Source organism: Carassius auratus, unplaced genomic scaffold (genome assembly GCF_003368295.1).
Source record: "Carassius auratus strain Wakin unplaced genomic scaffold, ASM336829v1 scaf_tig00040870, whole genome shotgun sequence".
NCBI classification, from domain to species: Eukaryota; Metazoa; Chordata; class Actinopteri; order Cypriniformes; family Cyprinidae; genus Carassius; species Carassius auratus.
Genome location: NW_020526615.1, coordinates 5,111 through 19,736, shown reverse-complemented (window position 1 = coordinate 19,736; position 14,626 = coordinate 5,111). Strand labels below are relative to the sequence as shown.

The 14,626-nt window shown below is 34.3% G+C and overlaps 1 protein-coding gene and 1 long non-coding RNA gene across 2 annotated transcripts; both read left to right on the top strand.

The window, feature by feature from the left end:
* Positions 1–137: 137 nt before the first annotated feature.
* LOC113084886 (lutropin-choriogonadotropic hormone receptor-like) lies at positions 138–9,632 on the top strand. The gene is made up of 7 exons (XM_026255024.1): positions 138–596; positions 6,089–6,160; positions 7,466–7,540; positions 7,686–7,760; positions 8,480–8,554; positions 8,822–8,916; positions 9,610–9,632. The coding sequence occupies exons 1-7, from the start codon at positions 442–444 to the stop codon at positions 9,630–9,632; spliced, it is 570 nt and encodes a 189-aa protein (XP_026110809.1). The 5' UTR covers positions 138–441.
* Positions 9,633–11,409: 1,777 nt separating this feature from the next.
* On the top strand, positions 11,410–13,790 carry LOC113084887 (uncharacterized). The gene is made up of 3 exons (XR_003283852.1): positions 11,410–12,304; positions 13,494–13,591; positions 13,773–13,790. It is a non-coding gene; the product is annotated as an uncharacterized LOC113084887 (long non-coding RNA).
* Positions 13,791–14,626: the final 836 nt, after the last annotated feature.

Here is a 14,626-nt window from a genome sequence, read left to right as displayed (position 1 = left end):
TTCACGATTCAAGATTTTTATTCGTCACATATAAATGAACATGATTGATTCTTTGTTGTGTACATGTATGTCTGTCTATCCAGTATTTGTGTGTTACGTGTGTGTGTTTGGTGAGTTTGACGGGACGTACGCAGCGCGTTCATTGTTAGTTCTGGTATGACTCAAGATACGCAGAAAACCCGTTTGTTTGTGAGCTCTTCTCCCAGACCTAATCCCGTGGTGAAAGGACTGTTAACAAGTAGCTGCTGCACTATCAGACAAGAAACTCTAAATCAATCGTCCAACTAACTCATCAAAATGTAAGCACCTCGAGGAGTCAGCCAAACGCGTTTATTCCCATCAGTCTCCAGCGCGCACTCAACTCGATCTCCAGTCAGAAGCCCGGAGAGAGAAAAAAGTGGATCTTACCAGTTTAAAAAAGGGTGAAAACAATACGGGACAATGCTGAGATCTTTCTTGCTTCTTGTTTCTCCTCTGCTGATGTCTTTCTGCGACGGAGTGTGTTTCATGTGTCCGGAGATCTGCCGCTGTTCTCAGAAGAGCATCACCTGTAACAGCGCGACGGAGAGCCTGAAGAGCAGGACTCACAGCAGACTGTAAGCACACTACACCTCATCCATCACCTTATATCTCACACACGACTAAACATTTAAGACATATTGCACTGCCTTCATTTAGTAGGACGTGTGCTTTTGGTTCCAATTTATTTACATTTTAGCGTAACAGTAAAAAAAAAAATTCTGGGTTGAAAGATTATTGGAGTAGCCTAGCCTACGTTTTAAAAGAAAATACTTCAAAATGTCACTTTTAAGTTTAACTTGTCCTTCCTTTGCAATTGATTGTGAAGCTTACTAAAAATTTCTGGGATGAAAATTGTTTCAGCCTCATTTTTTCCCCAGCGATCTACTGTATATAGGAGACCGGGGCAAGTTGTCACATGGGGTATATAACATACAGAGATTTCAGGTTGGAAGGGCAGGTTGTCACATAAGCTTAATATGCTGCAATCTTCAACAACTTTTCAGTAAAAACAAAGGCTTAATATTTATGTACTGTATGCACCTTTCAAGCTTTTTATTTTGCTGAAAAGCCAATATTTAGTTTATGCATTAATGATTATAATGCATTAAAATAATAATTAATGCAATTTCAAATTTAGACATGAAATGGAAGACAGTTTTTTTCACTTTGGTACTACAATTTCGTATTTTAAATGAAACCTGAAATCAGAATTAATAAACAGCTTGTTCTCATTATGACATCTTATCATTTAAAATGTAATATTTTATTTTATTTAAATATTTGTGTTTGTGTATATGTGTTGTTTATAGCACCTTCAAATGCAACTACACATCAGGTACCATATACAAGATGTTCATTAGCAATCATTAATTAGTTAATTAAAATTTAGTCATTTTTTGCTGATTCATAAAACTTATAGTGAATGTGTGAATTAATACTGAAAAGTCTGTTGACAGTGATTCACTGTGAAAATGAACCTCTTGAATATCATGTACGTGAACACATATAACACATCTGGCACACCCAAGTCAGGTCAGCTTAATTATTTCATAATAATGCTTGTATTACAGTACAGAATGTTAATTTGGAAAAAGAGAGCAGCTTAAAGGAGGTAAAGTATGTCATTTTGCTTTAATATGTGATTTGGGGGCCATTCCCTCTTCTCAGGGATTGTATGTCTGTCTTCAGTTTATTCTCGTCTCAGTGCATTTTTAAAGACTCATGCAGATCTAACAACAAACACATAGCAACAACAAACCAAAAGAGACATTGGATATGCTTATCTGTGGCTCCATTTCATAACATCCCAAATACATTTTAGTCTAAACACATGTGTTCCATTCAGTTATCTGAACAGTGAATAAGCAGTTATCTATATTTACTCATTTAATATCTGCAAAATGTACAGTTATGTAAATACATTCCACAAAAAATTCATTTTACTGAAAATAACTTGCCATTGTTTTGCCATTAAGCCATTGTTTTGGCTGATGAATTGATGATGAAAAAAATATTGCAATATTGCAAGAAAAAAATATTTACATTTAACCTTGCTTTCCATTTATTACTTAAAATACTTTTTCGATACCACAGCAAAAACTACTAGACAAACTATGAACGTTTGAACATAATTAAAGACGAGTGAAGGGCCGGTAAAAAATAAGAACAAAAATAATAATAGTAATAAATAAAATAATAACAATAATAAAATAATATGTCTAATTACATTTTAGTATAATAATTATTATTTTAATTTCTATTATTCTTCCAGTCATTGGATAAGAAAAAAAAATATTTTAATTATTTATATATATATATATATATATATATATATATATATATATATATATATATATATATTATACATAAACTTATAAACATAAGTAATATTATTTTCAATTATAATACATACAATAATAGTATTTTCATATTTAGGGAACCATGGCTACATGTATAACCTAAGACGTTCCCCTTCTAGGGACTCGATCAGTGTTCTCTGACGAACACTTTGGAGAACTGAATTTGAGTCTCGTTGCTGGCAGGAGTTGTAGGTGGGGGGAGTAAATGAACAGTGCTCTCATCCACCCTCAATACCCATGGCTGAAGTGCCCTTGAGCAAGGCACTGAACCCCCAGATGCTCCCGGGGAGAGAGTTCACTAATAAACCCCATAGAGTGGGGGAGGGAAGCCCAGCCCAGCCCTATTACCTGACTAAGCTTGAGGGATAAGATAAAGGAAGTAGACCATCTATTAAAAACCCTGAGGGGAGATGGCTAGAAGAGGCTCAAGGGTCTGCATACTTGAAAAACCCTATTAAGGGGGCAGCCTGAAAACCGACAACTTGAAAAAATCACTCGTCTAATCTGCCAAGGGCGGGTATCTGCCTTTATGTGAACAGACTAAATCAAGCCTTTTAGTGGTGCGCACTATTACTTCCAGCATTTGCCCGGGGCTGGAGTAAGGTGGGAGGATTCGGTGCTCAAACTTTCATCGTCAACCATATCCATGCCCTGCTCAATATAACACTATCAATGATAGTGTTAATGTGCAAGCTCTCCACCAAGACACATAACTCATAGATCGAGTGCATCCTCAGGTGTCAGAAACCTCAGACACAGAAGCACACAGTTTCGAACTATGCTCACTTGTCTTGGTTTCTCCATAACGCCTTCACACGCACTGTCAAACAAACGGCTCCTGAAGACAACAAAAGTTGGTGATGTGTTTGGCAGGTGCCCTCTTCTACTTCTGGGTGCCCATCTGTGATGTCATGGGCCAATGGGATTGGAGTTGTTTCACACGTCCAAAAATGCAGTCTATTTACACGTGCTTAATACACCGGTCCTGCTGGCAGCATTTTTCCAAAGTGTCCGCTTGAGGATGCAGAAGAGGAACAGTATTTTCAGGCTATATTTTCCAGCTAATGCATGCACTAAAGTCATAAACAGGCCTCCTGACTTGTTAGCATGATCACAATAACCTGTTAGTTTACTTTTACTCTGAAAACATGAACAGGCCTGTTAGAAGCTGTTAGCCCTGCTAAGCAGCAGCAGTGATGCAATATATGCTTCTCATTATAGTCTTGCTTACGCATGGCACCTCTACCTTTTTGGAAAAAAGCAATGGGGGAGTTATTGACATGTGGCAAGCTTGTGAAAAGTACTATCCAAAATAGACGGGTCAAGTAGTTTTGTCTGACTAACGGGTCTCTCGATTCGGCTTGCCATTGCGCCCGCTGAGCTGATTATGTTAAGAGAGTCTGTGTTTTATGTCCTTGAGGCCTTGAAATCACCTTCTTCCTCTAGTGAAACCTTGAGTCCTGATAAGAGTTATGTGCAATCAAGGGCATGAGATAAATGAATAATGTCCTTGAAAATAAGGAAAAGCTTTCAGAACTGTAATAACCCAACTGCTTGTTTTTTTTTTTTTTTATGGTTTGTAGATTGTAAAAATGTTTTTAATTCCAATGCGGTTGAAACAAATATGTGGCAAATATAATTAACACATTAAGTTCAATCAGTTAAGTTTTGGTTGGAGCATCTGTCCAAGGATAATTATTTGTACAGTGGCTACAAAAATATTTGAACACATAGAACACAAATGTTTTCAAATATTAATTAATTAAGTAGCAATAATAAAATACCGTATATATAATAATAAGTTATAATATTTTATTTTTTATAATATTAATAATATTATATTAATGTTTAATATTATAATTAATCAAATATAATTTAATACAAATAATAATTCATGGAAATGTTTTAAATGTAATGCCTAGTTAATATTATTAATTTGAATTTACTTGAGTCATGTTAAACCAGACTTTTATTTTGGCAGGTTGTAGTGAAAGCCTGTTATTCTGAAGAATAGAATAGTTCTGAATTTGATTAATTGTACAGCTTTGTTTTTGCTTTTATTTTTTAGCACTTAGACATGATTTGAGGCTTCTGTATGCATGTCCAGACACATTTCTAGTAGCTTACACAACCTTCCTTTAAAGATCCAGCCCTTAGATGAGCTCAGCACAGCAGAGGGTAGGAAATATGACAGCCTCCACTCCAACCGAGAGGCTTCACGAGTGTTAACTAGAGCCGGGCAGTTACTCCACACTCACATCATTAGACCTTCACTGGAAGAGATGAATCAAGCAGCGCTTCACAATTACAAACTCTGAGAGCACGGTGACCCTCTCTTAAAAACAAACCTAAGTGATAATTATAACCAAACTCTTAATCGAAACATGGCCCAGACATACGAGATATAATGTGATGTAATTACTACCACTTTGCATTGTTATTTTTAGCAGTGCATTGGAAAATTTGATTGTTCCTTGAAATTTAAGGTGTAATTAGTGTTATTTGTTAAATATTTACGGTAACTTTGGAATAATTGTTGTAATATCTGAATTTGATTCTTGATTCTCTGCAATGGATGCTCTGCAGTGAATGGGTGCCGTCAGAATGACCAAACAGCTAAAAAAACATCACAATAGTCTACAAATAATCCATACCACTCCAGTCCATCAGTTAATGTCTTGTCATGTGAAAAGCTTCAAGTTTGGAAGAAACAAATCCATCACTAAGATGTATTTCATTAAGACAGCTTTGGCTTCACAGCACATTAACTGATGGACTGGAGTGGTGTGGATTATTGTGATGTTTTTATCAGCTGTTTGGACTCACATTCTGACGGCACCCATTCACTGCAGAGCATACACTGCTGAGCAAGTGATGCAATGCTACATTTCTACAAATCTGTTCCGAAGTTTCAAATAAGAATATGGCAGAAATAGTAAGAATAATACACAGTTGTATACTATTCTGAATAATATGATTTTACACAGTTTAAGTGCTAAAAGAATGAAGGTCAATTGTCTGTTCGTTTTAGATTTGTGGTCCTTGCTGGATGAGCTTTTATCTCCTTTGTCTCAGGATAGAAGTGCTTTGCTGTTGTACAACTTCCTTGAGACTTATCAAACCTTACAGTTCATGCCAATTTTCCACCGAATAACTAAGTTTATTAATTTTATCCAGTATGCATGAATATTCTGTTCTGAATGGCTGTTAATGTGTTGCTATATATGACCCTGATCCACAAAACCAGTCTTAAGTGTCAATAAATAAGCTTTCGATTGATGCATGGTTTGTCAGGATCAGACAATATTTGGCCGAGATACACCTATTTGAAAATCTGGAATCTGAGGGTGCAAAAAATCATCTAAAATCATCTTTAAAGTTGTTCATATGAATTCTTAGCAATGCATATTACTAATAAAACATTTGGTTTTGATCTATTTACGGTAGGAAATTTACAAAATATCTACATGGAACATGATCTTTACTTAATATCCTAATGATTTTTGGCATAAAAGAAAAAACGATAATTTGGACCCATACAGTGTTTTTTTTTTTTTTTTTTGGCTATTGCTACAAATATATCCCGGTGACTTAAGACTGCTTTTGTGCTCCAGGGTCACATATGGTTGCAAAAGGGTTTATTGAAATCACAAACTACTAAGTAATGTGAAATTATGATTAATTAATCCTGTGTATCTCAATTTCAGAGTTTTAAACTACATCTCACTGAAAATCATCAGCACTCACAGTTTTGATGGCCTAAAGGGAGTGAAAAGAATGTGAGTAGTCACTGTTTTTAAAAAATATGACACCAGATAACCAGATGTTTAGCATGTCTAGTGAAGGGTAATGCCATCCATCATCACTCCTCTTTAGGCCAGCTGGCTCGTTTCCACATCATTTGATCTGTGAAGAAAATCTTTAGATGTCCACTCCCCCTATACAGAGTCGAAGAAGCTTTCAATGGCAATTTTCTTTGAACCCTTTAAAAATAAATAAATTAATAAAAAAATCCCTCAGGACATTCAAATTAAGAGGAACAGTTTGAACATTTGGCCTGAATAGGGGGCATTAAAAGGAGCAGTATTTTGTCTATGACAGTTTTAATACCACACTGAGACTCCAGTGGGTTTTGTGAAGAATCTTACTTTCATTTGTCCAAAAAAGAAGCATCTCTATCCATCGAAATGGCTTCAAATAAGACGTGTTTGGATTATATGGGCTACTTTGAAAAATTCTAATTGGAACTAATCTTTTTAAACATCTTTAAAATGTAAAATGCAGAACTTTATAAAGCAACCACAACATAAACAAAAACCTGAATTAGAATGTGTAAGAATGCAATGTTATTAGACATGTTTATATAAATGACCAGAACAGAGATGATGATGAAAGCTGTTTTTTTGTTTTTTTTGTTTTGTTTGTTTGTTTGTTAATAAGTAGTTGATGCAGAAGTATTTTGGCTGAATTTACTGCTCCAATATTTGTCTGTTTTTGCTTTTTGTCATTTATGTAAACATTATATGAACAATAAATAAGTCTATAATAAAAACCTGTTTGGAATAAAGACCAGACAGAGTTACAGACAGATTTGCAGGTGCATGCTTCACTATTTTTGTCATTCAGGCAAATTAAATCTCATTAGTATTTGTAAGTATTTGTATGTGAAGTACCATTGTAGCACAATTACCATTCAGAGTTTATTGGATATTCAATTCTTAGTTTGTTTTTTAATGTACTAATAAGTGACATACAGTGAATAGCAATGACATAAAATAAATATGTTTAAATTTGTTTAATGCATGCATTTACAGAAATTATGATCAGTTCTTTGATTTCTAAAAACTGGGCAAAAATATTTTCATTATGAGAGTCACAATATTTCGAAAACAAATTCCATTTCCAACTGGTTTTATACTTTAGCTGCTATCATTCAGTGCATTGATATTATATATTTTTCAAAGTTTAAATGCCATGAATTCAACATGAATTTAACCTGTACTATCTACATTCCTGTTCTCATCGTGTTTATGGGACACATTTGACCTATTATTTTTCTTGTTCTTTTTTTTTTTTGGATCCAGAGAAATCGCCCAGAGCACATCAGTGGAAACCATAGAGAAGGAAGCATTTAACAATCTTCTGAATGTCTCAGAGATGTAAGAAAGCACTCAAGGAAAAATGAAAGGGATTCACGGATCATTAAATGACTGTATTTAATTGCTTACCGTAATTAAAACAGAATGGAACAGAAAGTTGTTTCCCCAGAAATGTGTCATTTGTTTGTGATTTCTCTTGTCCCAGCTCAATCCAGAACACACGGAGCCTCGTTCACATTCACAAATGGGCGTTCAACCATCTTCCCAATCTCAAATATCTGTAAGCAGCTCATCCCCAAGCTCTGTCTTTCACATTTTAATCGATGTATACAGGAAATGTATATTAATTTAAATTAAATATCATGCCTCAAGATCTCTGCTGTTAAAATCTTTAAAGTTTCCATTGCTCTGTAATAATATCAGTGATATCTAGAAAATAAAAACTTAGATATCAGAGATAAATTTTACAAATAATTATATTTTTATATTTCTATATATATTTCCATATGTTGTCATATATATATATATATATATATATATATATATATATATATATATATATACATATATGACAACATATGGAAAATATATATAGAAATATAAAAAATATATAATTATTTGTCAAATGTCTTTTTCTAGTAGTTTTTGTTATCCATATTTGATGTATTTCAGTAGTAGCATTTAAAAATTTTATCTAAAAGATATATTTCTATATTTTCTATATTTATAGTTTTTATATAACATTTTAATTACATATAAACAATGATATTTATGACATTTTTAGAAATATTGCCTTTCTCCCACACACACACACACACTGTGCCACACACACATATATACACACACACACTGTGACACATACACACACACACATATACAGACATATTTTCTCAAAATATAAATGTAGTATAACAGGTTTGGTTTTGTTTTCTTGTATCGGCAAAAACCAAAGTCCCAGTTTTTTTTTTTATGTGTGTGTGTGTGTGTGTGTCTCTACAGGAGTATTTCCAACACTGGCATAGGTGTATTCCCTGACCTGACCTCCATCTTCTCCCTGGAGTCTGATTTCATTCTGTGAGTTTTACCCTGCGGCTGTCATGTCTGTGTGAGAGATGTTGTACGTGAGATTGAATGATGGAAAGTAATAGTGAAGCTGAAATGCGAGCATGCTACTGTCTTTTATCTTTCTCGAGCTGACGGAAAATGGAGTGTTATGAAAGACATAGACATACAGCTGAGAAGAGCACAGGTGTTTTAGATTAGGAGACTTGGTCCATGAGATTTATCTTGTCAACAAAAGAGCTTATTGTTTCAACCTAAAGTGGTTTTGTTCTTTTTTAGGGAAATTTGTGATAATCTCAACCTGCGTTCAATCCCAACAAATGCTTTCATCGGAATGACGAGTGAAATCACCACAATGCAAGTATCTCACAATTGTAAATACATGCTAGTACAACACTGATAATAATAAGAAATATTTATTGAACAGCAAATCAGTATATTACTGTAGAATGATTTCTGAAGATCATGTGACACTGAAGATTTGAGTAATGATGCTGAAAATACAGCTTCGCATCACAGAAATAAATGACATTTTAATATTCAAATAGAAAACACCTGTTTTAAATAGTAATAATATTTCACAATATTTTCTGTTTAAGCATAATTTTAAACCCTAAACTGTTATATTAACATTGAAGGAAATGTATTTCTCTCAATATTCACATTAACATAATACAGGTTTTTCAGTGGTCACTTAATCTATTATAAAGTATATGTCAAAGGGGTCAAAGCAGTACTTTTCCTTCTGTCTTAAATTAGTTTGTATGGCAATTGTCCACTCTCTCTGACCCCCCAAAAAAGAATTGTGCCTTTTTACTGCTATGCCTTAAAATCAACTGTATAAAAAGCTCCTTTTGAAATGAACGCAGCTCTTTTGCAGCACTTGTGATTTGTGGATTTGCCTTTTGCTCAAGTTCAGTTTTTTACTGCCTCGTCCTTTAACAGCAGCCTTTTTGCATTACATTGTGACAGATCCATAAAACAATCACTCCTCAAACTATTAAGATCAGTTTGAAACAATCAGTTCATGGACTGGTTTGAAATGATCTTATGTTTTGCATTTTTAGTTTCAATAAATGACTCTCCATGACCTATACTAAACAAGTTAAACAAAAACAGAAGTATTATACTGGTGTTTTAAAGAGTGTTGCACAAGAGCAAGAAAGAGCCAAATACATTTTATGGGTTACAATCCTGATGCAGTGAAATTAGGGTCAGTTTTCCAAGATGGTAGTGCTTGCATTCAAAGACTGTAAAAATATGAGTTCACGTATCACACCTAAACACGCGTGGAAAACGTAATTAGAACTAGCTACTAAATTAGTTAAAAATGCCTATCCATATACAGATATGATTCGCGAACCCCAAAGTGATTCGCGAAACCGCTACGAACTCCCGAACTGATTCAAATGATTTGCGATCCCCAAACTGACTCAAATGATTCGCGAACCCGCTTTGAACTCCCGAACTGACTCAAATGATTCGCGATCCCGCTACGAACTTCCGAACTGATTCAAATGATTTGCGATCCCGCTACAAACTCCCAAACTGATCAGCCAGCTGTTTTTTTCGTTGTTTTTGTTTTCCGTTCATATATATATATATATATATATATATATATATATATATATATATATATATATATATATATATATATATATATATATATATATATATCACCACCTAGGACTAGGACTATATAGGACTAGGACTATATAGACTAGATAGGACTATATGCACATTTGTGCATATAGTCCTATTTTTTTTGTTTTTTAATTGTATCTGAAAATGACTTTGTGCAGCTCATTCACATGTGAGCTCTGGCGCAGATCCGCCTCTCACGATGCTCAGCTGTTCATTTAATAGCTCAACGATTTAAAAATGGGTGCGTTGGACTTGAAGTACGACTGCAGACGGTGGTTTGATTCACTCTTTTGTTGTTCTGTTTTCTTTCAGGATCAAAAATACAACAAATGAAAGCATTTATCTGTATTTCCGACTGATGAGAATTATGCATATACATCCATAAATCAGGTCAATTTTTTTATTTTATTATGAGATATTTTATTCTAATGTGATCAGTGACTCAAGCACTGATGGACCAAAGAGCGCGCATTTCGACATTTGCAGTAAAAACTTGAAATATAAATTCTCAGAAAATTAGATTTTTTTTTTTTTTTTTTTATTGCATCTAAAATGACTTTGTGCAGCTCATTCACATGTGCGCTCTGGCGCAGATACGACTCTCGCGATGCTCAGCTGTGAATGATTTAAAAATGGATGCGTTCTACTTGAAGCACGACTCCAGACGGTGGTATGAGTCACTCTTTTGTTGTTTTGTTTTCTTTCAGGATCAAAAATACAACAAATGAAAGCATTTATCTGTAGCCTATTTACGACTGATGAGAATTATGCATATACATTCATAAATGAGTCAATTTTGTATTTTATTAGAAGATATTTTATTCTAATGTGATCAGTGACTCAAGCACTGATGGACCAAAGAGCGCGCATTTCGACATTTGCAGTAAAAACTTGAAATATAAATTCTCAGGAAAATGCATTTAATACCAATATATTGATATGTCTGTTTATATACTCCATCAATAAAGCCTAACTATCCTGCCATGTGAACCAGCCCGTGGTGGACAGTAACGGAGTAGCTTTACTTCGTTACTGTACTTAAGTATATTTTTCAAGTATCTGTACTTTACTGGAGTAGTTTTATTTTTAGTAACTTTTACTTTTACTTCACTACATTCCAAAGAATAAGATCGTACATATCGTTACTCCCTATAATATATCACGTGCTCCGACACGCAGAAGCGGTGTCTGATTCATCACACAGGAAAAATGGCTGAGTAGTTTTTCCAGAGTTACATTTTTTTTCCTCAAAAATAGTTGTTTTTGCTCTATTTTGAGTGTACAGAGTCAAATTTATCAGTAGAGTGGGAGCAAAATCACAGAGTAACTGCAGTGACTCCTCCCATAACTGTTCTCTTCCCAAAGTTTCGTTTATCCGCCATCTTATTAGTCACGGCCGTCGACCGCTGCTGCTTTGCTTTCTGCTGGATGGTAAAGTAAATATAGTTTCAAAGTCTTGGTAACGTTATTCATATATTTTTCATAATATTCACCCGTTATTAGCTCAGGAAATTTCGTCAATTTATTTATTTTTTTTGCATATTACATCGCTTTCTCATGTTAGCTTGAGCACTAAGTTGTGCCATGTCAGAAATAAATTAGACTAAGTAATCTTTAATGCAAACAGCTAAGTTAATATAAAAATAACTAACATTAATTGACATCAGTAAGTACGCTATAGCCTATTAACGTTAAATGTTTGTCCACATAAGTATTGTGACAAGTGATCGAAATGTGCGCCACATGCCACCACATGTACTTGACTCGGTATAGAGTAAAAGTCAACGTTAGCCGTAATTAACTTGCATTGCTGGGAGGCTATTTTGATATGCATTATTATCCCGATTCGGAGGGTTACTGTGGGGATGTAGGTATTTTCAGCATTTACAGATTTTTTAAATATATTTTGTCATCTTTGACCGTATGAATCTAGAATTTTGGGGTGTGACAATTCAGAATTCGCCGTTGACTCCTTTTTGTCCACTGCCGAACACAGTATAATAATTTGTTTCTGCTCTAACGTTAACTGTTCTCTTCCCAAAGTTTCGTTTCGTTCCGCCATTACAGTCATTGCCATTGACCACTGCTGCTTCGATTTGAGAAGATAACGTGAGTAAAGTAAGTAACGTTAAAGTCGTATTCATTTTTATTATATTCGCCTCTGTTTTTAGCTTAACGTTAGATCATTTTGGCAGTTTTTTTTATAGAGAGTGATTAAAGATCGCTTTCTCCTGTTGACTGAGAACTAAGTTATATTGAAAGCAAATAGCTAGCATATAATGTTGTTAGATTACAAACGTTAACGTTAATTGACACAGGTAAAAAAAAGCTTACGATATCTGTTGATCAAATGTTCGTCCGCTAATCTTTTGTGACAAGCATCTGGAGTCGTGCACCACATGTACTTGACTCGGTATAGAGTTAATGTTAACCGTTATTGCCTGAGGCCATTTTTATGTGCATTAACTTACCCCTCTTTGTACGATAATTGTTTCTGATAGGAATGTAAGATGTTTTCATTATTTACATGGGATATTTGGTGATTTTATTACCGTCTAAATCTAGAATCTTGGTGTTTCATTTCATAATTCACTGTTTGAATCCCTTTTGACCACTGCACTGTTGCTTCACTGTATTTGCATGCATTTGTAATATGTACACTTTTATTACAGAAATCCTGGGAAGTATTTACAAGCAGAATATTAATCAGTTGAAAGGAGAAAGAGGGAAATAAACGGGTAAACATTAGAAATGGGCTTTAAATTTTAACATAATATAGCCTTACACATTAAAAATGTAAACCAAGCAACTTTGTTTTTCGTATGTAAATAAGTTCACAAAATTCATTTTTTTTAAATGACATACATCATTTTGAGTTAAAAAGAAAGTTCAATTATATGTATCTTCTTTGTTTTTAACAGATGTAAATAATCACGCAACAAATAGGATATTAATTTCTTATTAAATCAAATCGTACTTATTAAAAATTCCAAGAATGGCCTATTACATTATTACACTTGAGCAGCGCGTTCCCTGGTTTGTAGGATCATAAAACTCACTCCTCCTCTGTGAATAAATCACCACGAATGCATGAGATTCATCACTGAAGTGCATGGCTGATTTATTTCTCATGAGAAACAATTACCATCCGAATAAAGATATATTGAGCACCTTGCCTTAACAGAACTATTGGACAGTTATTACATATAAAAAATACCTGTTGTGTAGTGCACTAATGAATGTTCTTTTCTTCCTCTGACTGTGAGTGTTATCGCCTTGTTTAACTTTGTCTTTTTGGTTCTTTCAGGATGCAGACCAACAATGTTATCAGAGTGAAGTTCAAAGACAGCAAGAGATATATTTTTTCTTCAAAACCTTTTACATTTCAATCATTTTTGGAATGTGGTAAGAGATAAACTTTAACATTGTTAACATCATAAATACCTTTCAGTCTAAATTTATTATTATTTTTTAGGTAATATATTAAGTGTATGAATGTATATTATGGGATTAAAAAATAACTGTTGTAGTTCCTTTGGCATTGCTGGCTTCTGTGTCAATTTTCCATTGGTGTGTCTTCCTTTAGTTGCCAATAAATTTGATCTCCTACAATGGATGTGAAAGTCTTTGATGACTCGAAGACAGAAGTTGATGAGGAAGCATTCGTATATCTGCTGACACGACCAGATCTTGGTGTATTAGAAATTGTCATCCCAGGCACAGCAAACATTGATGGTAAATTGTTTGACATTCAGTAATATTCACCAATTCACTGATTTGCATAAGCTAATATGGCTATTGGATTAATTCTTAATAGCTGTGTAGTATGCTGCCACAGTAGCATGAACAGATAATCAGACCATTGATATGGTTTATATTGAAGATTCTTTAAGCTCAAGCTCATTAGGAGATGAAGGTACATCAGAGTCTGATGACACTGCAATGTTGATTACAAGCCCTCCTGAAAAAAATCTAGCTGAGGAACATCGTCTTGCCAACGGTAAGGATCTCCAATCTTGCCTCTGAATTACATCTATATAGAATGACTTAAAAAATAAAAATATTTGGAGCTATGTACACTTGTCAGTTGTTAATTTATAATCCCTGAACAATATCGCATCATTCCCCCTCCAGATGATTGAAGAGATTCTAAAGACCAGCCCTGGAGGTGAAAAGATTATAAACGAATATACCCGCACCAAAGGTCTGTCCGATACCCGAAGACGTGACATGGTGAAAATTTTGGTAGCACATTTAACAAATGAACATGGGTAAGTTGTTCATTACAGTAGTTTGTAAATTGTTGTTTATGATGTTATGTGTTATAATTATAATTGCTTTGGTTGTGTGTGGTGTGTGTGTGTGTGTAGAACAAGCCCTTCAGACGTTTGAAGGAAGAATATGCGAAAGGAATCATTTCCCTCTTCCCATGCTTGGGCT